General features: G+C 40.5%; 13 protein-coding genes across 14 annotated transcripts; 6 read left to right on the plus strand and 7 right to left on the minus strand.

Annotated features, from left to right (window-relative positions):
- Window positions 1–62: 62 nt before the first annotated feature.
- LOC108594765 (keratin, type II cytoskeletal 2 epidermal-like) lies at window positions 63–377 on the minus strand. Its single transcript, XM_017979903.1, has one exon. The coding sequence runs from the start codon at window positions 375–377 to the stop codon at window positions 63–65; it is 315 nt and encodes a 104-aa protein (XP_017835392.1).
- Window positions 378–1,040: 663 nt separating this feature from the next.
- LOC108594766 (acanthoscurrin-1) lies at window positions 1,041–1,475 on the plus strand. The gene has a single exon (XM_017979904.1). The coding sequence runs from the start codon at window positions 1,041–1,043 to the stop codon at window positions 1,473–1,475; it is 435 nt and encodes a 144-aa protein (XP_017835393.1).
- A 1,045-nt stretch (window positions 1,476–2,520) lies between these two features.
- LOC108594767 (uncharacterized protein F12A10.7) lies at window positions 2,521–2,868 on the plus strand. The gene has a single exon (XM_017979905.1). It carries the CDS (start codon window positions 2,521–2,523, stop codon window positions 2,866–2,868), a length of 348 nt encoding a protein of 115 aa, XP_017835394.1.
- A 541-nt stretch (window positions 2,869–3,409) lies between these two features.
- Window positions 3,410–3,739, minus strand: LOC108594768 (uncharacterized protein Os08g0359500-like). The gene has a single exon (XM_017979907.1). The coding sequence runs from the start codon at window positions 3,737–3,739 to the stop codon at window positions 3,410–3,412; it is 330 nt and encodes a 109-aa protein (XP_017835396.1).
- Window positions 3,740–5,563: 1,824 nt separating this feature from the next.
- Window positions 5,564–6,397, minus strand: LOC108594770 (collagen alpha-2(IV) chain). The gene has a single exon (XM_017979909.1). The coding sequence runs from the start codon at window positions 6,395–6,397 to the stop codon at window positions 5,564–5,566; it is 834 nt and encodes a 277-aa protein (XP_017835398.1).
- A 749-nt stretch (window positions 6,398–7,146) lies between these two features.
- On the minus strand, window positions 7,147–7,765 carry LOC108596874. The gene has a single exon (XM_017983052.1). It carries the CDS (start codon window positions 7,568–7,570, stop codon window positions 7,247–7,249), a length of 324 nt encoding a protein of 107 aa, XP_017838541.1. The 5' UTR covers window positions 7,571–7,765; the 3' UTR covers window positions 7,147–7,246.
- Window positions 7,766–9,414: 1,649 nt separating this feature from the next.
- LOC108596878 (maker73) lies at window positions 9,415–9,758 on the minus strand. The gene has a single exon (XM_017983055.1). It carries the CDS (start codon window positions 9,723–9,725, stop codon window positions 9,444–9,446), a length of 282 nt encoding a protein of 93 aa, XP_017838544.1. The 5' UTR covers window positions 9,726–9,758; the 3' UTR covers window positions 9,415–9,443.
- Window positions 9,759–15,257: 5,499 nt separating this feature from the next.
- On the plus strand, window positions 15,258–16,031 carry LOC108594771 (staphylococcal secretory antigen ssaA2). Its single transcript, XM_033293296.1, has one exon. It carries the CDS (start codon window positions 15,258–15,260, stop codon window positions 16,029–16,031), a length of 774 nt encoding a protein of 257 aa, XP_033149187.1.
- A 1,232-nt stretch (window positions 16,032–17,263) lies between these two features.
- LOC108596871 (cyclin-dependent kinase 9) lies at window positions 17,264–19,559 on the minus strand. 2 transcript variants are annotated; one of them, XM_017983049.1, is made up of 5 exons: window positions 19,544–19,559; window positions 18,780–18,943; window positions 18,638–18,722; window positions 18,320–18,577; window positions 17,264–18,262 (listed from the first exon to the last, which is right to left on the minus strand). In XM_017983049.1, exons 2-5 carry the CDS (start codon window positions 18,884–18,886, stop codon window positions 17,576–17,578), a joined length of 1,137 nt encoding a protein of 378 aa, XP_017838538.1. In that variant the 5' UTR covers window positions 18,887–18,943; window positions 19,544–19,559; the 3' UTR covers window positions 17,264–17,575. The 2 variants fall into 2 exon arrangements, with proteins under 2 accessions (XP_017838538.1, XP_017838537.1); XM_017983048.1 differs by lacking the exon at window positions 19,544–19,559 and having other exon boundaries at window positions 18,780–19,042.
- A 623-nt stretch (window positions 19,560–20,182) lies between these two features.
- Window positions 20,183–20,641, plus strand: LOC108596875 (neuropeptide-like protein 32). Its single transcript, XM_017983053.1, has one exon. The coding sequence runs from the start codon at window positions 20,256–20,258 to the stop codon at window positions 20,562–20,564; it is 309 nt and encodes a 102-aa protein (XP_017838542.1). The 5' UTR covers window positions 20,183–20,255; the 3' UTR covers window positions 20,565–20,641.
- Window positions 20,642–22,312: 1,671 nt separating this feature from the next.
- LOC108596876 (protein FAM98B-like) lies at window positions 22,313–22,741 on the plus strand. Its single transcript, XM_017983054.1, has one exon. The coding sequence runs from the start codon at window positions 22,368–22,370 to the stop codon at window positions 22,662–22,664; it is 297 nt and encodes a 98-aa protein (XP_017838543.1). The 5' UTR covers window positions 22,313–22,367; the 3' UTR covers window positions 22,665–22,741.
- Window positions 22,742–23,256: 515 nt separating this feature from the next.
- LOC108594772 (putative odorant receptor 98b) lies at window positions 23,257–24,701 on the plus strand. The gene is made up of 4 exons (XM_017979911.2): window positions 23,257–23,632; window positions 23,688–23,874; window positions 23,932–24,535; window positions 24,587–24,701. Exons 1-4 carry the CDS (start codon window positions 23,257–23,259, stop codon window positions 24,635–24,637), a joined length of 1,218 nt encoding a protein of 405 aa, XP_017835400.2. The 3' UTR covers window positions 24,638–24,701.
- A 112-nt stretch (window positions 24,702–24,813) lies between these two features.
- On the minus strand, window positions 24,814–26,165 carry LOC108596872 (cuticle protein CP14.6). The gene is given in 5 exon segments (XM_017983050.2): window positions 24,814–25,117; window positions 25,119–25,139; window positions 25,237–25,312; window positions 25,379–25,557; window positions 26,107–26,165. Coding segments are annotated over 4 exon segments (411 nt in total). The 5' UTR covers window positions 25,555–25,557; window positions 26,107–26,165; the 3' UTR covers window positions 24,814–24,979.
- Window positions 26,166–27,417: the final 1,252 nt, after the last annotated feature.

Consider the following 27,417-nt stretch of genomic DNA (forward strand, 5'->3'; position numbering starts at 1 on the left):
ATACAGGGTGACTTTTATGCTTTGGTTTTATTCTCAGAGAACTTAAGAGTACAATTTACGGCTTAACCCAGCAGCGCAGCACCGCCCAAGCCGCCGAGTGCGCCAAAGCCACCACCGCTTATTCTCTTATCGTAGCGTGCACGAAAGCCGCCGCCGCCGAAACCGCCAGCTCCAAATCCGCCCAAGCCGGGTGCAAATCCGCCTTTAAAACCGCCAGCACCAAAGCCGCGTCCTCGCACTCTAACAGTCTCGCGATAGCTGCCGAATCCGCCCAAGCCTGCTGCGCCGCCAATACCGCCCACTCCGCCAAAGGGTTGTGCGTTAGCCGTCAGCAGCGCTGCTATAATCAGCAGCAATGTAATTTGGTAATAGCTCATCTTAGTCTTATGGTTGTTAGCGCTGTGTGACGCCAGCGGCAGCTGCCTTCGCTTTTTATGCAGCGCCACTTGTTTGCTCTGCTGCGTCATCCAAATGTCCCAAAAAACAAATTCCCCCCTGCCCCACTCGAGTGCTGTGTTTGTTGATATATTAGCCAAACTATGATTTGCTGTTGAGTACGCACCACTGTGCACGTGGCCAGGCGCCGATGTTGGCCTTCAGTACGTTGTTATGCGTTAGTTAAAGTGTGAAATGCACCGAGAGAAATTTATAGTTTATATGAAACATCAGTGATCATGGCACAGTGGTTAAATTCTTGAAATGTACAATGCTTTAATAAAATGCTGATCACTAGTTCTTAACTGCTGAAATTACTGTTTACTAGTCAAGCAGCTCTACTTACTCTAGTAACTCCTAGCAATGTTGTAAATCATTTCTTTAAGTTGGAGTCTAGTTACTAACTATTTTCTCGCAGTGTCTGTGAATGAACAACATTAGAATTTGGCTGGCAATGACACTAACTCAAGTTATTGGGGAATTTTGGCAGCTACAACTGTAAATTGTTAACATAAACACGAGACTCCTAACAATGTTGGTCTATTAATTAATTTGCATAAATAACCAGCCGGCAAGCCTAGAAGATTCACAGTCAAACATCAAACATGTACCGGCTAACAGTTAACCTACTGCTCATCCTGTTGTCCATAGGACTCTTGGATGCCACGCCCATTGTCAACGCTGACCAGCAACTTGTGCGCAAAACGCGACATCTTGGCGCACTCCTCGGCGGTGGCATTGTAGGCGGAGCAGTGGGTGGAGCTGGCGGTGGCTACGTTGGTCCGCCCGCTATACAAACAGTGCCCGTCGTTCAAAACGTTCCCGTCATAACAACAGTGCCAGTGGTAACTCATATACAGACAGCAGTTCCAAGTTATGGATATGGACCAAGCTATGGCTACGCACCAAGAAGTCTTGGATATGGTGGGCTGGGAGGACTGGGCGGCTTGGGCGGCGGAGCAGCAGCTGGCGGCTTCGTTGGTGGCGGCATTGGATTCGCCAAGTTTAAAGGGATCGGCATCGGCGGCCTCTTCGGTTAAATAGGCTTACAAAAGTAAACAATCAATAAATTATTGCTCTTAAGTGTTTCGAGTTGAATTCAAGTGTTTTCTTTGGCTTCAGCGCTTTTGATGATGCAGCAGTTTTTATTTTTTCTAGTTTTGCGTTTGTTTGTGCTCGCGTTTCGTTTTACATTTGCAGCTTATGCTTGTTCATATTTATTTTTCCATAGCTCAACAAAGACAACAAAAAGTAATAGATAGAGAAAAAACAAAAATCTATGTCTATATTGTTTACTTGTGTGTGTGTGTGTGCTAAACAAGCAACTAAAAATGCGTTTAATAGGATCAATAGCAGGCGCCTAAGAGCGAGTACAGTGGTTGAGTTGTATGAAATTTCAGCTTAAAAATAATTAAATGTTTTTAAGAGCAGACAAAGTTATTCATTGTGGTAATTTAATAGGTTGCATGTGTTCAAATTGTTGAATAAATTGAAGAATTGCAGAGCTTGAGTTAAATTTCTGAAAGGAGCTGCAGAATAGTTTGGTTTATACTCACTCAACAAAAAATTTCAAAGAATTCGAATAATGCTACATTTTAGAAGTTTAATAAAAAACTAAAAAAATACTTTATACTGAAGAGTGTGAAAATTTTGTTATCTATGCAATCTATGCTATCTTCAATAAGCATAGAAGCGCTTCCAATATCTTAATAATTATATTCTTTTTCTTAATTCTTGTGTTGAATCAAAATGATCAATTTACAATTATTTTTGTTCCATTTTGCCAATTGCATAAGTTTTATTTATGTCTGTTGCCCACTGTATGCCAATCAAGCACTTCCGCATCGATCCATGAACATTACCCCAACTGGCACTCAAATTGGTTTGATTTCAAGCAAACAACTTAAACTTTAAAGCGTAATTATTAATGGCTCTTTTGTGGTGTGGTTCCCAATAAATAATACCAAATTCAATGACAAACAACAAAAGCCAATGAACCAGCCGCACAATTGCAAGTCCAGCTAGTATAAATGAAACTTGGACTTGAAGCGTTGGCTTTAGTGCTAAACAAAATTTGCAGCTGGTATGGAATATTCAAAGCTATTTTTGCTGCTCTGTCTGGCAGTGGTGCTAAGTGCTGCAAAGGCAGTGGAGCAACAGGCAGAACTAGAGCCAGTTGAGGCTGTGGAGCAGCTGCTGGAGGTTAGCAATGCAGCACAGCCAGAGGAATCAGTGGAGAGCACGCGTAAAGTGCGTCAATACTTTGGCCCACCACCGCCGCCGTACTTTGGACCTGCTTATCCTTATTATGGAGGTGGTGGCTTCGCTGGCGGCTTTGCTGGTGGCTATGGTGGATTCCAGCGTACGCGTGTGGTAACTCGCACACGTTATCGCGGCGGTTTCGGCGGCTTTGGTGGCGGCTTTTACGGCTAAAATGGAATGCGTTTGATTTGGATATTGAATATAAAAATGTGATATTTTATAGTGCAATAAATATGTTTATGTTGGCTTAAATCAAGCAGACTTTGAATTTATGTTGTGAAAGTTGCTCAAAGGCACTATAAGTAGTTGGCCAACGCAACTAACTGGGCTTAAACATGTGGCGTTGTTTGCTCTTGCTCTGGTTGCTGTGCAGCGCTCAAGCTTTATCTGAACTGGAGTATGATGTTAGAGTAGCGCCAGATCCTACAGGTAACTAGCATATATAATAGCTAAAGTACATATAAATTGTTGTGCTTTGTAGTCAAACCAGCTGCTTTTGCCTTGTGGCGCAACTTTGTGGGTCAAGTGCGTCAGACTTTGAGACGTTGGCAGCCACGCAGCACCACACGCATGCCCACTGTGCAGACTACGCCGGAGCTGCAATACTACGGCGCGCTGAGTGCCAAGTATCAATTAAACAAATATTAATTTAGTTAGTTTATTAACTTTATTAGCTTAGTCTATGGCTTAAATACAAATTTATGACTACGGCTTAGCGAAAGTGTTTGTTGAAGAGTCCTTTGAAGCCACCCAGACCGCCGAAACCGCCGTGTCCTAGCCCACCAAAGCCGCCAAAACTGTGTCCCAGACCGCCCAGTCCACCCAAACCGCCAAAGCCACCAAATTTGCCGCCTAAGCCGCCACCAAAGCCGCCCAAGCCCAAGCCACGTGCTGCGCGTTCATTATCAGTCTCCGGCTCTAGATCCACATCCACATCGATTAGTGTTAGCGGCACTTCCTCAGTCTCGCTGATCAGCTGCAGCGGCGCCGCTTGGCAGCAGCCGAGCACACAGATAAGCAGGCAGAGCGTTAGGAACTTCATCTTCTTTGGCTGTTGGCTTTGGTCAACTTGATGGTCTATGCTGAGCTTGCTATGCTTTATATATGAGCGACAACTTCTGGCCAACTTCTGAGCCTACTTGCTAATTGGCAGCGTACATAAGAAAAGATTATATACTTTCATTCATATTAGGCTTTGGTAAGGGCTTGGCTGCTGCGCTTGAGCAGCGTTTGCTTAGGTCTTTAGCTAGACTTTTGTGGTTACATCATGTTTGTACAGTTATTTACCAAGCGTTCAACTTGCTCTTGAAATGACCTTAACGCAGCAACAAGTGTGATTGCTTAGCTGGTTAACAATTTTTGGCAGCTGTTAATGTAATTGTTGAGAAATTGGCAATGAAACCAGGCAGTTGGCCAAGATAGGCCTAAGACAGTAATTTATTAAATTATTTGATTTAATATTGAAGCATTGAGTTTACGAATTTAAGGCAAAGAACTTGAGTTGACAATGTTTATTTTATTTAAATTATACATTATAAATATTTAAAGTTTTAATAGTAAGCTCAACATCTTGTTTGCAGCATAAGTTTGCGGCTTCTACGCAACTGTTTTCTGTAGCGACGTGGGCGTGGCTGTGCGCGTTGCCACAGCGGCGCATTGAGGCTAATGCGTGGTCGCCTCACTAAATCCTGCACAAAGGCGCGCGACCAAATGAGTGGATCCAAGCTTGGATTATAGTTGGCAGCCTGTAGGCCCCACCAGGGTTTGGCCTCGCCTTTAGGCAGCAGCAGCATCAGCAACAGCAGCACTGAAAGCAGCAACAACAGTTGCTTCTGGCAGCTGCGAGCTGCTGGCGTGTAAGTAATTTGCTGTGCAACTGGCATGGCAAGTAATTAGTAACTGTTGCAACTTGGCTGCAACGCAGTACGTCTTATATGCCACACAGGCCAGGTTGCGCCTTTGTCTAGAGCAAACAAAAGATATTCTGTAGAGCTGTTATCAATGGGAACACAGACGTGTTGTAAATCAGTCTGAGCACCCTTTTTACCTGCCTGCCATTTCACTTTCTCACTTGAAGCAATTTGTTCGCCATGCCGAGTGATTTGTCAACAGTTTAGCCTTGCACTTGACACAGCGCAACTGCGCGATAGAGCGAGAGCGAGAACGAGCGAGCGACGCGAGCAATTAGCAGTCGAGACAAAGCGTGAAATATGCGCCAGGCCAAAGCCTGCAACCAGTTTTGCCGTTGAGGGCAGTCGCAGCCGTAAGCTAAGTCCCAATTGGCACACTTTCGTCTAACTGCAATTGACATATATGCCACAAAGCTGCCTGCCACATGTGGCAAAGTAGCACAGCCTAGCAGCGCATAAAAGCCACTGCGCAACGCCCAAGCCAGCACAGTAGCTAGGCCAAGTTCTAACCAAGATGAGCTGCAAATTGTTGTGCATGTTGCTGCTGCTCACGCTGCTGCTGCTGCTGGCGCAGGCAGCACAACGACAACGCATACGCTTGCCCGACGGCTACAACATGCGACTGGGCGGGATGCCTACGCGATTTGTGGGCAAGGGCGCCTACACTTTGGCCGGCAAGCGAGCAACACACTGGCAGCCGAAGCGAGAGCAACAGCAATCAGTAAAACGACAACAGCAACAGCCACAAGAGCAGCAGCAGCGAAAACAGCAACATAGACAGCAGCAGCAACAGCTAGAGCGACAGCAGCAACATACCCAGCAGCAGCAACTGCTAGAGCGACAGCAATTGCTCCAGTGGCAGCCAAATAAAAACTGAATTTTTGCTTATGCTGCGGTTAAAATGTTTATGTACTTTAGCTAAATAAATAATTTCAATAAATATCATCATTATTTAATTAATAGGCGGGCGCATAGCTATGCGTATTGCGCATGCCATCAGCTGCTCCATGCACATTGCTGGCGCCATAAATACTTGGCAGTGGCATGCCCGCCGCCTGTCCATAGAGTCCATTTGCTGCACCTGCTCCCAGCTGACCATAGATGCCATTGGGATTGCCAGCAGCTGCCAGTTGGCCAAACATGCCAGCAGCGCCTGCTTGGGGATAAAGACCCGCAGCGCCTGCTTGTGGATAAAGACCTGCCGCGCCTGCTTGAGGATAGAGACCTGCAGCACCGCTCAAGCCCTGCACATTGGCCATGTTGATGATGTTGTTCAGCGCGGCAAAGCTATCCACATTAGGTGCGCCTGCTGCAAATCCAGTGCCCAGCTGCTGATTGCCGTACATGGGCTGGCCGTACATGTAGCCAGCGTTCTGCGGATTGCCTGGGAAGCCGCCGAGACCAAAGTTAGCGCCTGTATTGAAGCCCAAGCCAAGATTGGGATCGCTGTAGCCTGGATAGCCATTAGCTATGTTTGTTTGCAGTCCGGGCATGCCTAGAAAGGGCGCGCCCGCTTGTGCGCCTGCACCGTAAAACAAGCCCGGATAGTTGGGATAGCGTGTGAGGCCCAGTGGCATTTGATTGAAGCCCGCCAAGGACAGCTGCATGGGCGCTGTGGGCGTCATGTTTGCTGTGCCGGCCATCATCTTGACATCTGCTTCGCTGGCGCCATTCTTAAGCTGGCGCTGCTCACGACGCTGTTGTTGTTTTTGCTCCTCCAATGGCTGCGCCTGGCAGTTAATCAGCAGCAATGCGAGCAGCAGCAAGGACTTCTTTACGGCAGACAACATATTGTAAGCTATTACGTTTGGCAACTGTTTGCTTCCGGCTCGTTGCGCACGGCTTTTATGCGAGGCCGTGGCCGCAAAACTTTCTATTGCAATTTGGTTTTCTTTTTGCGCTCGTAAAAACAAACTTTTTTTTAAGTGACTTCTTTTTTTTATGATGCTCCCCACGCACAGCAACAACAAAAAGATCTGCGTTTTGTAATCTCTTTATAAACAATTCACACATTCTGCCTAATGCTAAGCGCAAATAAGGTGCTAATTGTCGCAGTGCCTCAAAAATCTGCGCTCGAGCTGAAAATTGTTGCCAACTATTGCTCTTGTTGTTGTTGTTGTTGCTGTTGTTGTTGTCTGGCGGTTGGACAAAGTGAAATGCGAAACTAAGTGGACGGCATGTGTTGTTTGCATTGTATATAAAAGACTTAGGCAACGAACGTGCTGTTTATTGTCAGTGGCGCCTGAAAGTATGCCGCAGGTTTCTTACGACTATCGCCTGCACAGTTTCTAACAAAGTGTGAATTTTGATTAAGTTTTATGGCGAAATAGTTAAGCTGCGGCCTACTATGAATTTGCATAAATGTAAACAATTGTTAGCTTTGTTTAGCAAAACTTCTAATGGCATTAAGTTGTAAAAAGAAGTAATAAAAATGTATAAGTCATACACACCCTTTTAGAAATCTGCTTATAAATATTTTTAAAATGAATAGTTTTGATTTTTTTCATAACATAAATTTATTTTATAAAAATTTCTTATACTAGTTAGATGACTAATTAATAAATATTGCTTAGTTTACTAGAGCAGGCATAGCCTTAAATTCTTTTTGTATTTTGTGTTTGTTTCTATCAAACGATTGCTTAAGGATAATAAAATTTAGCCTCTAGCTCTGCACGTTTTCGATCAGCGCGATCCTTGGCTGCATCAAAATCATAAACAGCTGCGGGTTGTCGTGCGTTGGAGCCAGAGCGACGATTTGCTGCCAGTTCATTGTGATAACTATAGACCACGCTGCTGGGATAACAGATGAAGTAGTCATTGGCCTGCACACGTTGCTGACGCACTGGCTCGCCACTTATGTCCACCAGCGAATTGATTATAGAACTATCCGCAGGAGCTGCTTGGCAGTGGAAAAAAGCTAGCAGCAGCAGCAGCAGCAGAGAGCAGATAATTTTATTTTGCATATTTAAGTTGCTTGCTGTGTATTGGAACGAGCCTTTATATATTTATATTAATTTGCACACGACACGATTGCGGTTTGAAAATTTTCCAACAGTTTTTGCGCTCGACACACACAAGGCTATGAAAATCAAATGGTTGCTAAAATGTGCAGCTTGCCGATTTCACTTTCAGTTGGCCGTAGATGTTGTGCTATTGCAGTTGCTTATGGTTCTGTGCCTTAGGCGCCCCGTTGAGTTTGTTTTTATATGTGTAGCTTGTTTGGAATATTTCATGGCTTGCGCTAATTGTTTTGGCAGACAGGTTCCAGCCAATATTGCGACACTAAAACACAAAAGTTTTTAATTTAATTAACACACTAGCTGAAGCGCATAGCATTTCCGTCAAAGGGTTGTGACGTCAGTTCTTTAAGCTGTTAATAAAGCGGGAGTTGACTGACTCAAGTGAAATGATTTTTATTAATAGATGCAGCTTATATTTTATTTTATTTTAAGCAGCGCTCGCTTTTCGCGCTGCAGTTCAAGTTAAATGCGACTTGTTAAATTTCGCATTAGAAACAATGCGCGTTAATTGTTTATTTACAAGCTTAGACATGTTAGCCATAAATATTACAAGTGAATCACTTTGTCTAGTTGCAAACATGGTCAACTACTTCCGCGTTGAGTTCAAAATATTTACGCTAAGCATAAACTGCAATTCAGTAGCTGCTTTGGTGCCAGTTACCAACAGCTACGATTTACACAATTTATATTTACATGCATATTTTATTTACTTATTTAGTTTAATTAATTATATTATCCCTGATTAACAACTGCGGCTCGTCTTCACTTAACTAGTTTCAATGGGCGTTCACCGGATGTTTTAATTAATTAAATTAAATTTTACAGGTTTTGCATTGTCGTCATTGGTCTTGGAGCATGTTTTTATTATTAGAAAAGTTTGTGCCCCTTTTTTAGGATTCGTTTGCCTACACAATTAACAGCTTTTAATCAAATTAACTAAAAATTAATCCATATTTTTGACTTTATCTTGCTAAAGATTTGTCTAAATAGTAAACTTGTTAAGTGTAAATATATCCTCAGGGGGTGTGTCGCTGGCGCGTATGCTAAAGACAAGCCAAAGAACTAAATGTGTGGACTATGACATAACTGAAGAATATCCGTATTAAGATTGTTTTTGGCTTCAAGCAAAGCACAAGCAAAATTATCAACTTGGCAACTATCATAGCACAAAAGATTGTTTGTTGTTCTTTTCTAAATTTAAAGAATTTGTAGTTGCTAGCTTGGAACTTGTTATCAATAAATATTGTTAATCATAAACCCATTTTAAGCTTTACTTATTCTAACCCAAGCTAAGTCAATTTGCAGATGTGCTTAGCATTTACGGCGCGATTTGCAAACATTGCGGTAGGTTAAATAATAACAGAAAACACATAACAAAAGGTGTTAACAATAAACTAACGAATTGTTTATATTCTCTGCCAAAAAGCTGCTGTCGCTAAGCCAGCTTAGGCCTACTTAAGCCAAAGCTTTTTGCAAGCTTAACTTCTATTTTATTGTGGCATACTCTTAGGCACTACGATAAGCTGGATAAAAGTAGTTAAGCTGTCAAGCGGCCATAACTAGATTGAGCATCTAAATTTGCCTCTAATATTTATAATTTACAAGTTCCAGATTTAGACGCTGGCTTATTGTTAATTGAAAACTTTGCAGACAAAACCTGCTAAACAGGCTAAGTGATAAACATAAAAATTTCCTTTGCATTAATAACGTACACAAGCTTAATATTGAACGAATAAATATATTTCTTATTTCTAAAACAAAATCACAATTTAAATTTCAGTCTCGTCTTGGCAACAAAAAAAGTTGCTCTGGCTGCCTAATAATCATCAGCGTGATAAATATAACGACGACGAGTTGGATAGACTGATGGCTTCATATCGAAGTTGCGACGACTACCGACAGCCTTGTGATAGCTATAGACAACGCTGCTGGGATAGCAGATGTAACTATCCTTATCCGCACTGGCACGCTTCGGTCGCACAGGCTCGCCGCTTATATCCACATCTGACTTGACGATGCGCTGCTCCACGGGTGCTCCTTGGCAAAGGCACAAAGCCAGCAGCACTAGGCCGAAAATAATTGTATACGAGTGCTGCATATTTGTTCACTTTCACTGTTCAATGCTCTCTTGTTGAAGTTCTTTGAGTTTATGTGCCCTTGCCTCAAGTCGCATTTATATTTATACCATGTGAATTCGCCTTAAAAATTTCACACTACCCCAGGTGTTTTAAGTCAGCTAAAACTAAGCTATTTTTAGTGCACTAATTTAATTTGTTGAGCATCTTTCGCTTTAATTAACACTTGCTTATATATGTGCACAACACCGCAACGCTTCCGACCTAAGCTGTGACGTCAATATTGATTGCTTGCTGTCGGGGGGGGAGTAATAATTTGTGGTTGCCCCCAAGATGATTCATTGAACTCCACTTGCTCAACAAAAGGTGCAAAGTTTCATCAGTCATTGTAGCTTTCTCAGAAAACTGATTTAATCACAAATCAAAGCTGAAGTGTTAAGTAGACTTTGCAAGTGCTATAATAGCAAATCAATGAGGCGTGTAACTTGCTTTTTATACAATACACATCGATTGTTGCTCTTTTGGCTCGACATTCCAGTGGTAAGTTAAATGGCAGCAATATCTAACTCTAGAGAAGAGTTAGTCAGAGTTATTAGAGTAAGAAATAACAAATCAAATATAAAAAACGGCAAGCTTTATTACTCATAATAACAATCAGTCTTAATTAATAACATTAAAGTACACGTATTAGTAATCATCGGCATGATAGATGAAGCGACGTCTTGTGGGTGCAACTGCTGCACCTGCTCGTGTGTCAAACTGTCGTCGACCTGTGCCAGTATTTTGCGCATGATAGTTGTAGACAACGCTGCTTGGATAGCAAATATATTTATCGTTGCTGCTATCGCTGGCGCGAGCTGCAGGCACGGGCTGCCCGGTAAGATCAACAGCCGATCTGATTCCCTGCGTGTTGGCTGCCGATTGAGCTAAACAATAGTTGGCCAAAAGCATGAGGCCCAAGATAATGATGCAGCTGTATTTCATGTTTAATCCGTTTGTAATTTTCGAGTTGTAGATGTTGCTCTGTTGCAGCTAACAATTTTAGTGTAACTTTGGTTGATGTAGGTTTGAGTTTTATACGTGAAAACAAAGTGCGCTAATTATTATTACAGCAGATCTATATTTTAACTAATTTGCACCCGTCACTCAGTTTTGTTTTTATATAGAAACATTAGGCTAATTTGCACCCGACACACACAGTTGATGTATCAAGGTTTCAGTTTCATTTAGAGCTAAATATATTTTTTATGAGCTTATGATAATAAAAATGCTAAGCACTTATCAATCTCATACATCAGCTCTAGTGCTTCCAAGTAAATTGGTGATGAAACAATGATTTAATTAACAAACCCTAGCTACAATTGTATGTATGTCAAAGTCATTTCTGCAGCTTACATTGCGTACATCGTGGTAAGCCTGAGTGCTTGGTACGAAGAGTAATGTATATAATTTATATTTCAAAACAAAACTTGTAGGCAAAATCTTGTGGAAAGTTTTGCATCCTTATATTAAAATTAATTATCAGCTCGATAGCAACTTACATTTTTAAACTGGATAACTTGGGTGAAGAGCAGCAAGTCTGGTTTTTGTTTGTCGTCATTGGATTCTATAACACTAGCTTACTAAATTCCAAAAATGTTTTCAAATTAATTAATGGCTTATACCATTATTCATAAAAAGCGTCCGACAAATGACCAAGTTATATATACGTTCATTGGTTCCTGGCTAATGTTAAAACAAAACTCATATTATTGCGTTGTTTTACAAACATATGTGTGCTCCCATTTAATACATTGTTCGATCTACAATTTTGTTACTCTTAAAATAGAAACATGCTCGTTGTCACGTAACGTCAATGTTGTGACCATTATGCTTAATCACGTATTTTTTTTGCTAAGCCTGATGTCCGTCTGCTTCTCATGCTCAGTCTCTAGCTGCAGTCATCGTACGACGCACATTGAGCACTCTCTCAGCAACAAATCGGCGACGCTCTCGCTCAGCTGCAGCAACACTCGGCGCTTACAAACGAAAGACTCTGAGCACAAACTGCTTGCATGTGTGGAAGAGCTAAGGTAGTAAGCTAGGACATTAGCACGTCAGTATTGCATCGACTGTTGGCGACTAAACATGCAATGAATTAGTTGCCAGAATAATAATAATAAATAATGCCACTATATTGCTTATAAGCAAACTGCTGCTGAGCTATCAAATAGCGAGTCTTAAATTATTAAAAATGCAATCAATGTTAGCATCTTGCATTTAATTGTATTCATATAATTGCCTTACTTTTGCTTTTAAATGTTTGCTCCAAATATTTTTGAGGGTCGTTGTCATAAAAATGTAAATAAAAAACTTGTTTTAATTTAATTTATACAAATTTTATTTAAGTTATATATAAATAAACTTAGCTACAATACAATATGATAAATAATAAATAAATAATTCTTATCAGTCTTGTTCATTGTTGTTGCTGGCAATGCAAACAAATTAAAAATTATTAATTTTATCAAAATATTCGTTTGATCTGATAATATCATCTGCGGAACGACGACGTGTATTAAACGAGCGACGATTTGTATCCACCTCGCTGGGATAGCCATAGTAGCCGTAGACCACGCTGCTTGGGTAGCAGATGTAATTATCGTTGTCATAGGCTTGACGCTTCTGACGCACTGGCTCTCCACTGATGTCCACTTGCGAGCTGATGATTTGCTTATCCACAGGAGCAGCTTGGCCCAAAACCAACAGCAAGAGTCCGAAAATAAACGCGTAAGGCAACTGCATATTTTTATAATTTTCAATTTCACTTTTAGTTTCACGTATTGATGTTCTGCTTTTGAACTACTTTGGAGCTGTGTGCTCTTTACTCTAAGTGAGCCTAATATATATGCGTTTAATTCATGGCTGATCAGAGACTCTATGTACGCTGCAATTAACACGTCTTTGTGTAAACATTATAAATACCAACAATTTGTTGTTTGTGCTCATCATTAGGCCAACAGTGGATCGCATGATTAACCAGCAGTTGCGTCATTGAACCCTAAAAGGTTTATACTCACAATCAGAGACTTTAGGCTGATAGCTTTAAATTTGTCTAATGGCTTTAGAATCTACTTTATTTAAAAATAAAATGATTATACTTTTTATTTTATAAGTATTTTCCAAGTAATAAATTTAGTCAATTTGTGGTTTGTTATTAAGTGCATAATTTGTTTATTTGCTGTCGTTATTATTGTTGACTTAACAGTGCTTTCGAAAAAAGTTCTCACAATGCATTTATTGTCATAAATTGTATTTTGGCATACATTTCGCCTTAATGATTTAGTTAAACTTTTAAACACGTTTTTAGCAGTCAAAAACGAAAATAAAATAAATAAAATGGAATATTTTTGCTGCCGAAATTAATAGTACTAATATATAGGCAGGAATATTTTTGTTTGTAAAGTTTTTATACGGTAGGTCTTTGGCGTTTATAATAATAATATAATCTCAGATGCTCTTAACTGTGACGCTCAAGTGTAATTTATTAGCAATTGTTTTTGACGCTGTGTTTGTAGAGTCTTTGAGTATTTGACATAAACTATTCCATAAATTGTCGTTAGAAATTTGACGGCTATGTTCAGTCTGACGTTGTTAATTTGTTTTTGTTGTCTTGAATTCTTCCAACTATCTGTTTGATTTATGTTAATAATTATTTTATTTTTGCCAAACCCGCAGCTGGCTGCCGTGATGGCAGATTGCTGAATCTGATTCAGTATGCCCCCATAACCTCCCTCCTAGCGACCTCCTAAACCTACCATAGCCGCCTGCGTTTGGCATATATAGCCCCCGCCTCGTCCACCGCCGAATCCTCGTCTGCCACAGCAGAAGCCGCCGCCGCCAAAGAAGCGCGCTACTCTTGAGCCATCCGCATCATTCACTGGCTGTGCATCCACATCCTGCAGCGTTAGTTGCTGTGCATCTGACTCCAATGGATGCGCACAGACGTAGGCAAAGGCCAAGCAGGCGAGTAGTGTAAGCAGCAGAAATTGTTTCATCTTTTGTTAGTGAATTGTGACTATCTTCAGAACATTAAAATCTTTGCCCTTTTATAGTTGCTTGTCTCTCAGGGGATGTCCCCTCTGAACTGAGCATCATGTGCCTCTGATTGGCTCTCATCCTTTGAATAGAACCATTAATTGTCTGCTAGCTATCATTATTTTTTTTACTATTTATTATGCGATGAGTTCACAAGTGCGCTTCAGTAAAATTCCCAAACGCTTGCGGGTGTTTTGTCTAGCTGCCTCCCCCTTCAGTGCCGCTCAATTGCCTTTAAGCTACATCTATTAATTTGGCCCAGAGTCAAAAACCTACATCACTTATTGAATAATCAAGACAGTCAGCAAAAAACATACGAGACAGGTTCGAGACTTCTCACACAGTTTTATTTCTTTGTGTATTCGGCTGGAAACGGGCCCCCTTCAATTAGTTTTGGGGACTTACCTTTGAGCACCCTGCATGTTTTTGCTAAAAAGCATTAGCTGCTGCCTAAGAGTATCTGGCGTATGCGTAATTTTTTAGAGGGTATATCTTGCTTGGTCTACAGCAAAACTTGTTATAAAGCCGTGTTCACTGACCTCTTCAAGTGGCTGCGCAGTTTCAGTTGCTATTCTTTTATTTTGGGTTATTTTGTTTACCACTTAGTATAAACATAATTTGCATAATTAGCTGTCTGCGCTTTGTGGTCAACAAAACATTAACTAAGTTTTTTGTTCGAGTGCAGCTTAATATTTACATGGAAAAATTAATATGAATTGCTGACGTCGGAAATATGGCATAAACAAATCGTAAAGAAATACTTAATGAAACAAAACCGGTTGCAAAATAGTTGCATTTTATAAGGCGTTGCTTGAGTAACATCAATTGATGGATTACGTGCTTATTTAATTAATAAATAAAAGTCGCTTACTAAAAACACTGAATAAATGTTTTTTTTTTAAATTTTATTGTTTGCTTAGATTAATGCATGCATTCAAGTAATATAATTGTTAATTTAAAAGCTTTTAAATATTGAATGAATCAAAGGCCACAACTGTTTTGGCAAGCGCTGCTTGCATATTGATTTCTAATTAAAATTGTCATTCAGATTTTTTAAAGCTTAATGAATACCATAATCTTCAATTGCCTATAAAAATCTGCACAAAGAATAGGCCATCTGTTGTGTTAGAAAAAACCCGCGGAAATGTTAACGGTGTGAAACAGTTTTTCGGTTGCTGCTTTTGACCAGTTTTGGTCAATATTTGCCAAAATATTGCGCAAGGTCAATGTCAAAGCGCTAATGTGTTGTAGGCGTTGGCGTCTGTCGTCTTCAAGTTGCGTGAAAGCATGGAACCAGAACCAGTTGATGACGATGACGATGTCGACGATGTTTCCGTTTTGTATTTGGGTTTGAAGGTCTGCAAGTTTTGAAATTTTCAAGAACAGATTTTTGGCCAAGTTTTTGGCGTGGCTTATAAGACTTAGTTTAGTTGGCAGTTGCTGTGTCGTGTGTTTAGTTGTGGATTTTAGGTAACGGCATGTATCTTAAATTGTGTTTAGCTCTATTGAGCCTGGCATTAGTTGCCGGAGCGCAGAGTAAATCCAAAGCAGCACGCGAAGAAGGACGCACTTTGGGACTGCTTAATCCGTTGGGATTGTTGGGTGCTGTTGGCGGTGGTGGCTTGTTTGATTATCCAGTTGTGCCGGTGGCAGCAAGCACTGGAGCTGGTGCTGGAGCAGCAACCGCTGCTGGCACGCAGTCGGATCAATTTTATGGCGGCGGCGGTGCAGGCTATTATCCTAGCTATGGCAATGTCTATAGGCCAGCTTATGGCTATGCTTATCCTGGCTTGGGACTGAATTATTTGGGCTATCCCAGCTATAATCAGGCATACTACAGACCCCAAAACTACTATAGGCCTTACTACAACTATCAGCGTCCGGTGCAGTATCCCAACTACAATAATTACCAGCGACCCGTGCAGTATCCCAACAACAATTACAACAATTATCAGCGACCCGTGCAGTATCCTAACAACAACAACTACAATAACAACAGGCCTAATTACAATAATTATGGCTCTCAAAGCGCCAATCCCAGCCCTGGCATTTCACCTGCTGCAGCTGGCGGCGCAGGCGGCTCCCAGCTGAACACACAACAAGCAGCGCAGCTGGCTGGGCTTCTGGGTCAAGCTCTAGGCAGCAGTCTGCGACCATTACTAGCCAACGGTGGTGCGGGAGGAGCGGCTGGCGCTGCTGGTGCTGGCGGTAATAGTCAAGCGCTTGGCAGCTTACTAGGCTTGCTTGGCTAGCTTTGAATTAAATGTGTATTTTATGGCTCGAGCAGTCGATAATTTGCATTACAACTAATGCATGCACCCTGGTTAAAAGTATTTTTTGTTAATTATAAGAGCTGTTGAACTAATTCTTAATAAACATTGTATCTAATTAAAACGAAATGTTGCGGCGTTTTTCAAAGCAAAACTAACAGAGCCCTCATGATTAACATAGCGTTAACTAACATTAGCCTAAAAGTATGTTACGCAAAAAATTTCGTCAGCGTAAAATTCAAAATATTTTCAAGCTGGGAATCACAACACTTAAATCTTATATTTATAAAAAATTATTTATTCAACCACACACATGACATTATTTGCATTTCAAGTCCCAGTGTGCAAAGTAAACATAATGTCTGACGCAGGTTTTACATACGCGTTTCAAATGCTCAAAGAAAAAACCCAGTGCTGTATTTCGCTGGGCATCAAACCAAGAATAGTATTCTAATAAAAAGCTATTGTGAAATGCATTTGCTTGTAAATATTGCTAATTAGCAAAAGACAAAGTGCAATAGGCACTCTATGCAGTTAGAGCCTATAAAAGTCACAGCCAGTTGTCAGTTGGTAACTTAGTATTCTCAAGGTAAGACGCTCAAGATGAGGTTGTGCATTTGGTTGATGTTAGCAATCTTTGGTGTTGCCTGTGCCTGGCCAGCTGCAGCGGAGCCGCAAGCAACAATGATGCAGGAACAGGAGCAGCAAGGTTCAAACCCAGAAGCGCCTGCCAGCTTGTTAGATATGGCGGATGTGGGAGCGCAGCAGGATGAGGATAAACTGACGCGTAATCCACGCTTTTTGTGGGGTGGATGGGGCTATGGAGGCTGGGGTGGTGGCTGGGGCGGCGGCTATCGTGTACGCTATCGTCCATACTATTATAGATCATATAGCCCTTGGAGCTATCACAATTATTGGTGGTAAAAGCAACAAAGCTTACAAGTCATGACTTAAAATAAAATTACAAATTCCTAATAAAGTGTAAATATAAAAGTGAAATAAATTCTGTAAACAATTATCAGCTATATACTTAAATGACTAACGTCTCATTTGCATATAAGAACATTAAGAGCAAAAATTTGTGTTCATTAGTAACCTAACAAAAGGTGTTAATAAGCTACTCTGTGAACTATGGATGTCAAAATCAGATCTTATTAACTTTAACCATTGCGAGCAGCAATTGTTTAAACAAGTGTTATAGCTTTTATTGAGACATGTTTGTGTTGGAGAAATTTTATTTGCTGTGATCAAGCGTTTTCATCCACGCGACCCGAGAATAGCTACGCAAGCTGTTTTAACTCGGTTGGAAATAGAAAACTTAAAGCCAAAGTCAGAACCAAAGATATTAAATTATCGTTTAAATGACATTTAATTGGCTTTAGATGCACTTTGTCATATTCTCATATATGTTACTTGATATTGAGTTTGTTGGTATTCATTGTATGTGGCAATATGTATACAATTTATATCCATTGTTTTTAATCATATGGTTCATACCTAATCTATGGACTAACTTACGGCTAAATCTACCAAACTCTGTCAATCATACTGTTATCCTGCGGCTTCTGGTTCATCGTGGTTAGCTGCTGATGATAGTTGCGCATCTGGTTGCTGCGACGTGGCTGTGCCAAGTATTCAAACATACTCTGCAAATGCTGTGACAACATCTTGCTCAAATCACTTGGCATGGGATCCGTCCAGAAAAAGTCATGGTTCAGTGCAGTGTCCGCATCGATGCGCTTCTTCGGATCGAGCGTAAGCAGTTTGTCCAACAAATCGCAACCTGTAGGATCTTTTACATACGGACGTAGACGTTCTTTAACGCGGCGTTTCTGATTCTTGGGAAGCTCTATGGACTTGTAAAGTTCCAGCTCCTCCACGCCGGGCCAGACGTCCGGCGTGAAGGAGCCGCAAAGCTGTGAAATGAATGTCAACTGTTGCTGCTCCGTATTGCCTTGCATAATGGGAGAACGTGTCCACATCTCAGCCATTATACAACCAGCGCCCCACATATCTACAGGCGGACCATAATTGCGATCACCCAGCAGCAGCTCCGGGGGACGATACCAAAGCGTAACCACACGGTTTGTATAGCGGTTTTTGGAATCGTTTTTCGGAATACTGAAAGCGCGAGCCAAGCCAAAATCTGCCAATTTTAAAATTCCATGTTTGGTTATCAGCACATTTGCCGCTTTCATATCTCGATGTAGGATCTGTGGAAATGTTAGAGTTCAGCTGAGTTTAAACATCTAACTTAATGATTTCTTCACCTTGTTGCTGTGTATATAGTAGAGTCCATTCAGCAGCTGCTGCATGACTTTTTTGATCTCCCCTAGACTGAACTTTACATTCATATTGGAGAGCAGTCCGGCTAGATCATGTTCGCAAAAATCAAATACCAAATAAAATGTTGATCTGTAACCATTATGTACAGTGGCCTTTGTGCGACAGATTTCAATCAGATTTACAACATTCTCGTGTTTTAAAAGCTGCAAAATGCGTATTTCTCGCAGTGCTGTTATTGGGAACTGTGGAAAAAGTTCTTTAGTTAGAGTATACCAATTACAATTACGGTGTACAGTACTTACGCCTTCCTTTTCATTGTCCATGAGCACCTTTTTCATAGCAACAAATTTTTTGTTGCTCTTCTTCTCACGTGCTTTGAATACCTCGCTAAAAATAATAATATTCAATACTTGACAAGCGTAAAAATTAGTTGCACAACTTTACCCAAATGTGCCTTGTCCTATTTTTGCCACTTTTTCATATTTGCTGCTTTCATCGCAGTAGGGAAAGTCGTAGTCCTCTATGTATTTTTGCTTCTCCATCAGCGACATGGTGCGTGAAGTGCCGGCAGACGCGCCTGAAGTTGTCGCTTGTGCCTGCGGCTGCGGCTGTGGAAGTATGTGCGATAAATGCGACATTTTAAGTTATTTGTTTTTATTAATATAAGAAATAACACTAAGCAAATGTGAAACAAGAGCGCGTTGGCATTGTTGCTGTTGTGAATCAGATGTTATTTTAGCACATGTTATCCAGCATCGTGCGAGCGAGATGACAATAGTGCTAGAAACTAGCGAGTATCATCTAAAATGATATTGTATCAGAGTTCCAAGCATGCTTAAAAGTTGTAATGCGCGCAATTTTTAAATTTGATATATTTCTAGTAAAAATTTTTTTTTATAATATAGTATGATTTTTAAAAGTGCATTATAGCAAATATTGGTGTTTGCTAACTTCTGACGCATGATTACAAAAAGTTCCCCATAAAACTAATTTGCATGTGAGAACTAGAGGTTAACAAATTGTTAAGCAAATATTTATTATTTCATTGTGAGCGGTTACTCTAAGACTGCGTATTTTAGTGTCGTTTAAACGCTTGACTTATTACTTATGCAAATGAATATCGCAATAATAACAATTCTAAAGTTAAAAAGGAAATTTTTTTAGTGTTGTAGCATTTGACAACAAGCTTTCACCAAATACATAAATACCTAATTGCCCTTGATTATATCTGGCCTTGATATTTTTTAATATAAAATATAACATAAAAATATAAATTAATAAATAAATGACAGCTGAGCTACAATCGACATCTTTTATATTTTGTATTTATTTATTTACACAAACAAAATTTGACGATTGTTGAAAGTGGTTCAGATACACTGGGAGTTTACCAACCAACAAAATAAATAACAAAAATAAAATGTAAAATGTATCACACACGCATATAATAATGTTATTATTCTAAGCAAACTGAACTTAACTAAGGAAAGTTTTTAGTGTTGTAGCATTACCCTTGATTATATCTGGCCTTGATATTATTTAATATAAAAAATAACCTAAATAAATCGTTAGCTTAAACTGGTCCATGCTTTTATTAATTCAAGACGTAGTAATTTAATTGTTAAATATCTGATTCTGGTTGCATCAAACAATAATCTTTCTTTGCTAATAAACTTGATATGTGCATTAAAAATTCAACTTGTTTTTTACGTTCAATGAACTTGCCGGCGAGGAACTTAGTTCAGTTTGTTTAGAATAATAACATTATTATATGCGTGTGTGATACATTTTAGATTTTATTATTGTTATTTTTTTGGCTTTGGCTTCAAAATAAAAGGCTAGTGCAATTCCACAATTGCCATCAGTAACACAACAAACTTCAAACACAACAAACCAAATCTTATCCGAAACATCTTCAAGATGCGTCTATCACTTTTGGCACTATTCGGTCTCCTCTGCCTGGCCTATGCAATGGCTGAAGAGGAAGTTGCCGCTGACGAGCCTGTAAACCTGTTGGAAGTCTCCAATCAAGGTCATGCCAACGAAGGAGATCGTGATGTTCGCCACTGGGGCGGTCATTTGGGCGGCTGGGGACGTGGAGGAAGCTGGGGACGCGGTGGAGGATGGGGTCATGGTGGCGGCTGGGGATATGGAGGAAGTTGGGGCGGTCGTGGAGGATGGGGTCATGGTGGTTGGGGAAATCGCGGAGGCTGGGGTGGCCATTGGTAAACTCCCAGTGTATCTGAACCACTTTCAACAATTGTCAAATTTTGTTTGTGTAAATAAAGAACATTCGAAAAATTAAACATGGTTTTTAAATATAAAAGATGTTGCTTGTAGCTCAGCTGTCAATTTGCAAATTTAAAATACACTTTCGCTTTAACACATTTTAAATGCATATATTATAAAATTGTCACAAGCTTGCACAGGTGCCTGCAATGCTTTTTGTCATTAAATGTTTTTGTTAACTGCTTTGATTATTCAATATTTTTAATTAGTTGCGGCTATTCGATTGTGTTTGGCGGTGATTTGGGGCATATAAAGCTACAATTTTTATTTTGTAAACAAGTAAACAAATGCTATGAGCATGACAAAGCACATTGGCAAAGCGAAAAAGCCCTGCTATTGTCTTCAGTAAAACGATGTGCGTATTAATAGAATAGAATGTGAACAAATTTTGGAAATTTTACTGTCATACGTGAATGTTGTCCGAGAATTACATATTAAGCTTGACATAAATTTATGCCACACATTAAAAATACCCAGGTAATTAATTTTTGTCTATGTATGTATGTATGTACACGAGCTTATTTATATTCCACGAGTCTTGGAAAAATTATTCACTCATTCTAATTTTCTTTTGAATAAAAGCCCCCTGCATTGTCTAATGGATTTACAGTTGTAACTAAACTATCAGACTTTACTTGTTAAAATGCATTCGAGGCTTTTGTTGCTCATAGCTGCGCTTGGGCTTTGTGTTGTCCTGAGCTTGGCAAATGATAAAGATGACCAAGATGAAGTTAGGTTAACATTGCTAAAAGATGCCGATGTGGGCAAAGCTCATGCAAATGTTGGAGATCGAGATGCTCGTGCCTTTTATGGAAAAGTTGGCTATGCAAAAATAGGCTTTGCAAAAGGAGGCTACGGAAGGGGAGGTTACGGAAGAGGAGGCTACGGAGGAGGATATGGAAGAGGTGGATACGGCCGTCGGCGCTACGGCAAATATGGAAGATAAAAATCTATTTTTTATTTTTAAATTTTTTAATAAAGAATATAAAATGGTTTATAGTATGAATCACTGACATTGCTAAGCGCTGACTATTCTTTTGAAGCTTGAAAAAACTTAATATTCTGGCTTAAACAGATTTATCATTTTACTAACTACTATGTAGTATGTAATTTACACGTTATGAGTGTTTTTTATGACTAGTTAAGCCATATAATTTTTAGTATGCTATAATTGTTGGTGCTCCCGACAGTTTTGACGCGATTAAACTGTCAACAAGACAAACTAAATAATTCAAATCGTATGAAAGCTGCAAATAAAAAAACTTTTACATTAATTAGCAATGTGAGCGACTTAAGCTAAATCTTTTGCATATATCCTTGCAATTAAGCCTTAAATTAAGGCCGACTTGTTAGTGTTTTGTTCATCAGCTGAAAAGTAAACAAAACTTGACATTGACTGCTGCCCACAATTAGCGTTTTTAGATGCGACTTAACTGCAATCATAAAAAGCAATAATAACCGCATAACTGTAAGCAACAGGTGTCATGATCATACACAAACAATTTGAAAGTAACAAAGCATGGCTTAATTTGACAATAACAAAAAAAAAACCCCTGTCTAATCTACATATGTATTATTGGCTTTTAAATGACAAGCACTTAGAATTAGTTGATGCGTAAGAGAACAGGAACGTCCAGTAATCCGGTTATTTTTGTGGCTAAGGCTTGTAAATAAAAGGCCACCGCAATTCCACAATTATCATCAGTAATACAACAAACTTCAAACACAACAAACCAAATCAAGATGCGTCTATCACTTTTGGCACTTTTCGGTCTACTCTGCCTGGCCTATGCAATGGCTGAGGAGGAAGTGTCCGCTGATGAGCCTGTGAGCCTGTGGGAATTCGCCGATCAAGATGGCCATGCCAACGAGGGTGATCGTGATGTTCGCCAATGGGGCGGTCGCGGTTGGGGTCGCGGTGGAGGCGCCGGTTGGGGTCATCGCGGTGGCGGCGGCGGTTGGGGTCGCGGTGGAGGCGGCAGTTGGGGTCATCGCGGTGGCGGCTGGGGCGGTCGCGGCGGTTGGGGTCGTCATTGGTAAACTCCCAATACACCCGAATCACTTTCAATAATTCCCAAATTTTGTTCGTGTAAATAAAGAACATTCGAAAAAGTAAACATACTATAGAGTTTATGATTGATATTTTGTCACTTGATTAACCTTCTATAATTTCTTCATCAATTAATTTGAATAATTCTTGCTCTTCAAGCACTCTAAATTTCCAAATAGGATATTTTTCACCGTCAAATGGCTTAAAAGTATCCTTTTCCAGGAAAATAAGGAGAAGTCTTCCATCGCTCTTCACATTCCGGGAGAAACTGGACAACAAGATAAACTGGGTTGGAAAATGTTTGTTTTGGAAATTGCCGATGGGCGAATTTCAGAAACATTTTCGCTTTAACACTTTTCAAGGATAATAGAAAATGTCTTGCAGCTAATTAGCTTGAACAGGTGCCTGCAGTGCCGACTGTTCACATGGCTAATTAGATTATAATTAGCCAAATGGTCATTTATTTAAGCATTAAATTTACAGTGTGCAAAAAGCTGGCGAAATCCGTGCTACCATCTACAACAGTGGCAACAATAATATGAATATTCATAGCTAACCACTGTGCTGCCGAGCAGGCTATAAATGCCAAATTCTGGCGAGGACATCAGCAATTTGTGTTTCTACTGCAGTCTGAGCATGTCAAAGTTGAGCAAAAACTTTTTTAAGATGCAGGGCGCATACTTTAGATTTTTGGGCTTTGATATAGCCGATGGCGAGCAGGGCTGGCAGTATCCTTGGAAAACGCTCTGGTGCATGTTACCATTGGCCGGCGTACAACCGATGATTGTTGCGTATATTATAGTAAATGCTGGCAGTGTGGATAAAGTGGATAGAATGACAGAAGCTATAGCTTCTATATTGCTGGATTTGCTGTCGCTTTTCAAGCTTGGGCTCATGATCTGGCAGCATAAGGAGTACAGACGACTTATTGTGCGCTTTCGTTCGATGCTTACACAAGGTTTGATTACAAATAAAGCTTATAAGCAAATACAATTAAACAGTTTTTATTTAAGCTTGCGACGATTGGATACCAGCGCGCATTATAAATGAAGAAAATGAACGAGAGCAGCGCATAAGTCAGCGTTATAAATGGAGTTTCTTGCTCACAGGCGCCTTGTCAGCTTTAATGCCATTGATAACAACAATGATGATGTATCTGAACAGCGGCGTACTGCAGCCGCAAAATAGTTTTCCCTGCGTGTAAATACGAACAGAGCAGCTGAATAATATATTTTATATAAATTTACTTACTTTTAGCTATCCCTGGAACAATGAGCATTTGCAAAATGCACTGTTCAGTTATCTATTCACTGTGGCAGCCATATTCGGTGTCATCTCTGGCACCATTTGCATGGATGCCTTCTTCATGTCCTTGACGCACAATCTGGTGGCTTTGTTCAAAGTAGCGCAATATCATATGCAATTGAACACGACTACGTTGCAGCAAACGCAGACTCGACTTGGAGTTGTATTTCAGCTATACAAGGACACGGTGGACATAAGCACCGCTGTGAAGCACAGCTTTCGTCCTTTGGTCTGTGTGCAACTGGTCATAGCCTCGCTGCACTTGTGCGTCATCGGCTATACGCTCTCGATGAACTTCAATCAGGTTCAGATGCCGTTCTATGTGATGTTCACCATGTCGGTGCTATCTCAACTGGGCATGTACTGCTATTGCGGGCAGCAGGTCAAGACGGAGAGCATTAGATTTGCTGAAGCCATCTACGATTGTCCTTGGTATAAGTCGGCTGCAACTAGTCCAGCTATTGGACTCTCGCTGCGCATTTCGATGATGCGCGCTCAACGTGGCTGCATCATTGATGGCTACTTCTTTGACGCCAACATGGAGGTATTTCTAACGGTATGTATGCAACTTAAGTTGTACTAAATAATTAGGATTAATTCTTTGCAGATTGTGCGAAAGTCCATGTCCTATTTCACTTTGCTGCGTTCGATTTCCTAGACAAAGTTTAAACAACAGTTTATAGCAATTTTTGTTTTATTGCTTGTAGCTTGCTGTTACTGCTCGCGACATTTAACATTGCAACTGATATTGCAGCTGCTTTGTTTACTTACCGGTATATTGTTTATAGTAAAACGCAATTCGGCTCGAGAAAAATGCATAAATACACAGAAGTGTGTGCATATGAAATGAATATGCGTGTGTGAGTGAGAGAGTATGTGTGTGTGCAGATTGTACAGTGAGAAATCGTTAAGAGGTCTGTGTATTGAGTGCAGCCCTGAACTTCGTCTTGGATGCGTATATAACAAATTAAAACCGTTTTAAATGTCAAAGTCAAAGCAATTATTTGAAGAATCGTCCGGGAGCGCCAGCGGGGCGTGGCACTGGAGGCGGTGTGGGTATATGAGCGCCCTCAGCACGATAGCCGTTCTCATCGGCAATATAGTTAATGGTGTAGACAACGCCATCAGGTCCTGTGTACGGAGTAAGAGCCTTGCATAACCTGCAAAGAAGAAATTCATTTAGACGCCTTAGCTTATGCAACACAATTGTTGGCAACTTTAAAAACTGCGCACAAAATGCGGCAGAGCTAGACGCACCTGTGCCTCCAACTGCGAGCCCGGATTCTTCAGATAGCCAGCCTCATCAGCGCGTATGCCATTGCTTGTCTCATAGCTTTGAAATAATATAATTTAGGTTAAATTAAAAACTGCTTACTATTTAGTTAGACATGCCACGCACTTGTACTGATAGGAGCCATCCGGATTAAGATCAAAGTTCTGCTTTAATATCACAGCGTTCGCATCAAACGAGTTGGAGCGCGGCTGGGCCAGACCACGCTGAGGCTGCGCTGTAACGGCGCTCAAGCAGCAAATCGCAAGGGCGGCGACAGCATAGGAGTAGCTTATCAACTGCATGACCTTTTGAACATCGAAGCATAAATAGAGTCATATGATTTATGATTAAGCTGCGGCACCATAGCAATTAGTTGACCTTTTGCAAGTTGTCTATTTGCTTTGGCTAATTAATGTTTATGGCTAACGAAGTATTTATGGAAAATTGGCAAACCACTGCGAGGTGTGTGTGGGAAAATGTGCAAGCGATATGCAAACAGAGCTCAAACATGGCTTGGAAATTGATAATTGTGTTGGAAGCAGGTCTAAAGATCAATGTGGAGATTGTCTTTATTGGCCTTTAAACACTTTTTATGCTTAGTGTGCAAATCTAATAGAGTACAACACTGCTTATTGTTTTATTTTTGCTATAATTTAATAAGGATTCATTGTCTTATAATATATTGCTGTGGAATTAAGGATAACTGCAGCCAATCTTTTATATTTCACATTGTCTTAGATATCCTTTTAGCCTTTAGGTACTGCATTAATTTCAAAATTAAATTGTTTTCATTTGCTTTTTGCACAAAAGTCCTTTGCAGCACTTAGAACACTTTACACTAATTCTCAACTCACTTCAAATGAACGCGCTTTGTTTGGGCTATGAAGGTTTGTAATGCGCTTGGAAGGCTCGTCAAAACTGTTTTGACTTGTTTGCAGTCGACACAAACGTTTTTATACCAAAAATGCATTCACAGTCTGCAGCAGCTGCAGCAGCAGCAGCAACTACAACAACTGCGACTGCATCCGCAACGAGAGCAACAGCAGCAGCAGCAACAGTTCCATTGGCTGAAGTAGAAGGGAGACTTTGGGCTTAGAAGAAGCAGCGGCAGCAGCAGATCAGCAGCTTTGCAAACGAAACGAAATAAAAAATCTATTTGTCTATTTGACAGCAGCGTGGCAGAATGCAGCAGAAGCTGTCGCTCATGTAGCATGCGGCGTATGCGCAACGAGTTTCTACAAATGCAAATGGGCGTTGCGCATACGCCATGTTATACAAGTGTGTGTTTTATCAGCTATCTGACTCAATTCAGTGGGTGAGCAGCTCAATTTATGAGTGTGCGTCTATGTATGTATGTGTGTGTGGCACGCCAAGTTGTCTAGGCTTTAATTTATGTGAATTAGCAATGCGAAGTTCATTTGATTAGCCCACACTGGCGCTCTCTGTATATGTGAGACTGAGATTCAATTTGCGATGCGCAGCAATATGCAATAATTTGTTAATTCAAATATTAATTAAAAGATTAATACTCAGCCGCGACAGCTCAACAGATGTTGCAACTTAGGCATTTTTTTCTGTGAATTATATGCAAGTGGCTTAAGTTGGATTTTTTTTTTGTTTATTGACATTTGCAATGCCGCCGCAAGGCGGGGCTTGCCCACTTGCCAAATGTTTTAAGTGCCTTTTGTGTTTGCCATTGTTTGCAATTGTTTACAGTTGTTTGATGCATCATTATTATTATCATTCGATGCTGCTGTGCAAATCACAAATTTAGACATTTGCTGACCAAGTTAGCCTGCCCGCCTGCCCAACCCACTGCACCAGTTCCCAACTCTAAAAGGTGAACTCAAATGACATGCAAGGGTGGCTATTGTGCCAGCAAAGTCTTGTGGTTTAGTTACAGTTACAGTTGCCGGCCGGCGCGTTGCTTGAGCTTGGCAATTTTCGGCTTAAACTTTAAACTTTTGCAGCCAGAGCGACAGCGTGTAGGAAATGTCAGTTGCAATTCATAAAAATTGCTGCAATAACTGTGGCTAGCAACAGCAACAGCAACCAAGTGATCATCACGAACATGCCACGATGAACATCGCGCGAGATTAACGCGCCTCCAACAGCAACAAAATGCGATGACGCCCCTCCTCCCACACACAAACACAGACACAGAC

The sequence above is a fragment of the Drosophila busckii genome, chromosome 2R (assembly GCF_011750605.1).
Source record: "Drosophila busckii strain San Diego stock center, stock number 13000-0081.31 chromosome 2R, ASM1175060v1, whole genome shotgun sequence".
Taxonomy (NCBI): domain Eukaryota; kingdom Metazoa; phylum Arthropoda; class Insecta; order Diptera; family Drosophilidae; genus Drosophila; species Drosophila busckii.

What these genes read in the sequence shown, in the direction of transcription:
- LOC108594765 (XM_017979903.1), bottom strand. Translation starts at nt 377, where the DNA reads ATGAGCTATTACCAAATTACATTGCTGCTGATTATAGCAGCGCTGCTG.
- LOC108596878 (XM_017983055.1), bottom strand. Translation starts at nt 9,725, where the DNA reads ATGCAGCACTCGTATACAATTATTTTCGGCCTAGTGCTGCTGGCTTTG.
- LOC108594768 (XM_017979907.1), bottom strand. Translation starts at nt 3,739, where the DNA reads ATGAAGTTCCTAACGCTCTGCCTGCTTATCTGTGTGCTCGGCTGCTGC.
- LOC108596874 (XM_017983052.1), bottom strand. Translation starts at nt 7,570, where the DNA reads ATGCAAAATAAAATTATCTGCTCTCTGCTGCTGCTGCTGCTGCTAGCT.
- LOC108594770 (XM_017979909.1), bottom strand. Translation starts at nt 6,397, where the DNA reads ATGTTGTCTGCCGTAAAGAAGTCCTTGCTGCTGCTCGCATTGCTGCTG.
- LOC108594766 (XM_017979904.1), top strand. Translation starts at nt 1,041, where the DNA reads ATGTACCGGCTAACAGTTAACCTACTGCTCATCCTGTTGTCCATAGGA.
- LOC108594767 (XM_017979905.1), top strand. Translation starts at nt 2,521, where the DNA reads ATGGAATATTCAAAGCTATTTTTGCTGCTCTGTCTGGCAGTGGTGCTA.
- LOC108596871 (XM_017983048.1), bottom strand. Translation starts at nt 18,973, where the DNA reads ATGTCGCATTTATCGCACATACTTCCACAGCCGCAGCCGCAGGCACAA. An exon ending in TGGACAATGAAAAGGAAGGC is followed by an intron (nt 18,578 to 18,637) that starts GTAAGTACTGTA and finishes CTTTTTCCACAG; the next exon opens with TTCCCAATAACAGCACTGCG. An exon ending in ACTATATACACAGCAACAAG is followed by an intron (nt 18,263 to 18,319) that starts GTGAAGAAATCA and finishes ACATTTCCACAG; the next exon opens with ATCCTACATCGAGATATGAA.
- LOC108596875 (XM_017983053.1), top strand. Translation starts at nt 20,256, where the DNA reads ATGCGTCTATCACTTTTGGCACTATTCGGTCTCCTCTGCCTGGCCTAT.
- LOC108594772 (XM_017979911.2), top strand. Translation starts at nt 23,257, where the DNA reads ATGCCAAATTCTGGCGAGGACATCAGCAATTTGTGTTTCTACTGCAGT. An exon ending in TCGTTCGATGCTTACACAAG is followed by an intron (nt 23,633 to 23,687) that starts GTTTGATTACAA and finishes TTTTTATTTAAG; the next exon opens with CTTGCGACGATTGGATACCA. An exon ending in ACATGGAGGTATTTCTAACG is followed by an intron (nt 24,536 to 24,586) that starts GTATGTATGCAA and finishes AATTCTTTGCAG; the next exon opens with ATTGTGCGAAAGTCCATGTC.
- LOC108596876 (XM_017983054.1), top strand. Translation starts at nt 22,368, where the DNA reads ATGCGTCTATCACTTTTGGCACTTTTCGGTCTACTCTGCCTGGCCTAT.
- LOC108594771 (XM_033293296.1), top strand. Translation starts at nt 15,258, where the DNA reads ATGTATCTTAAATTGTGTTTAGCTCTATTGAGCCTGGCATTAGTTGCC.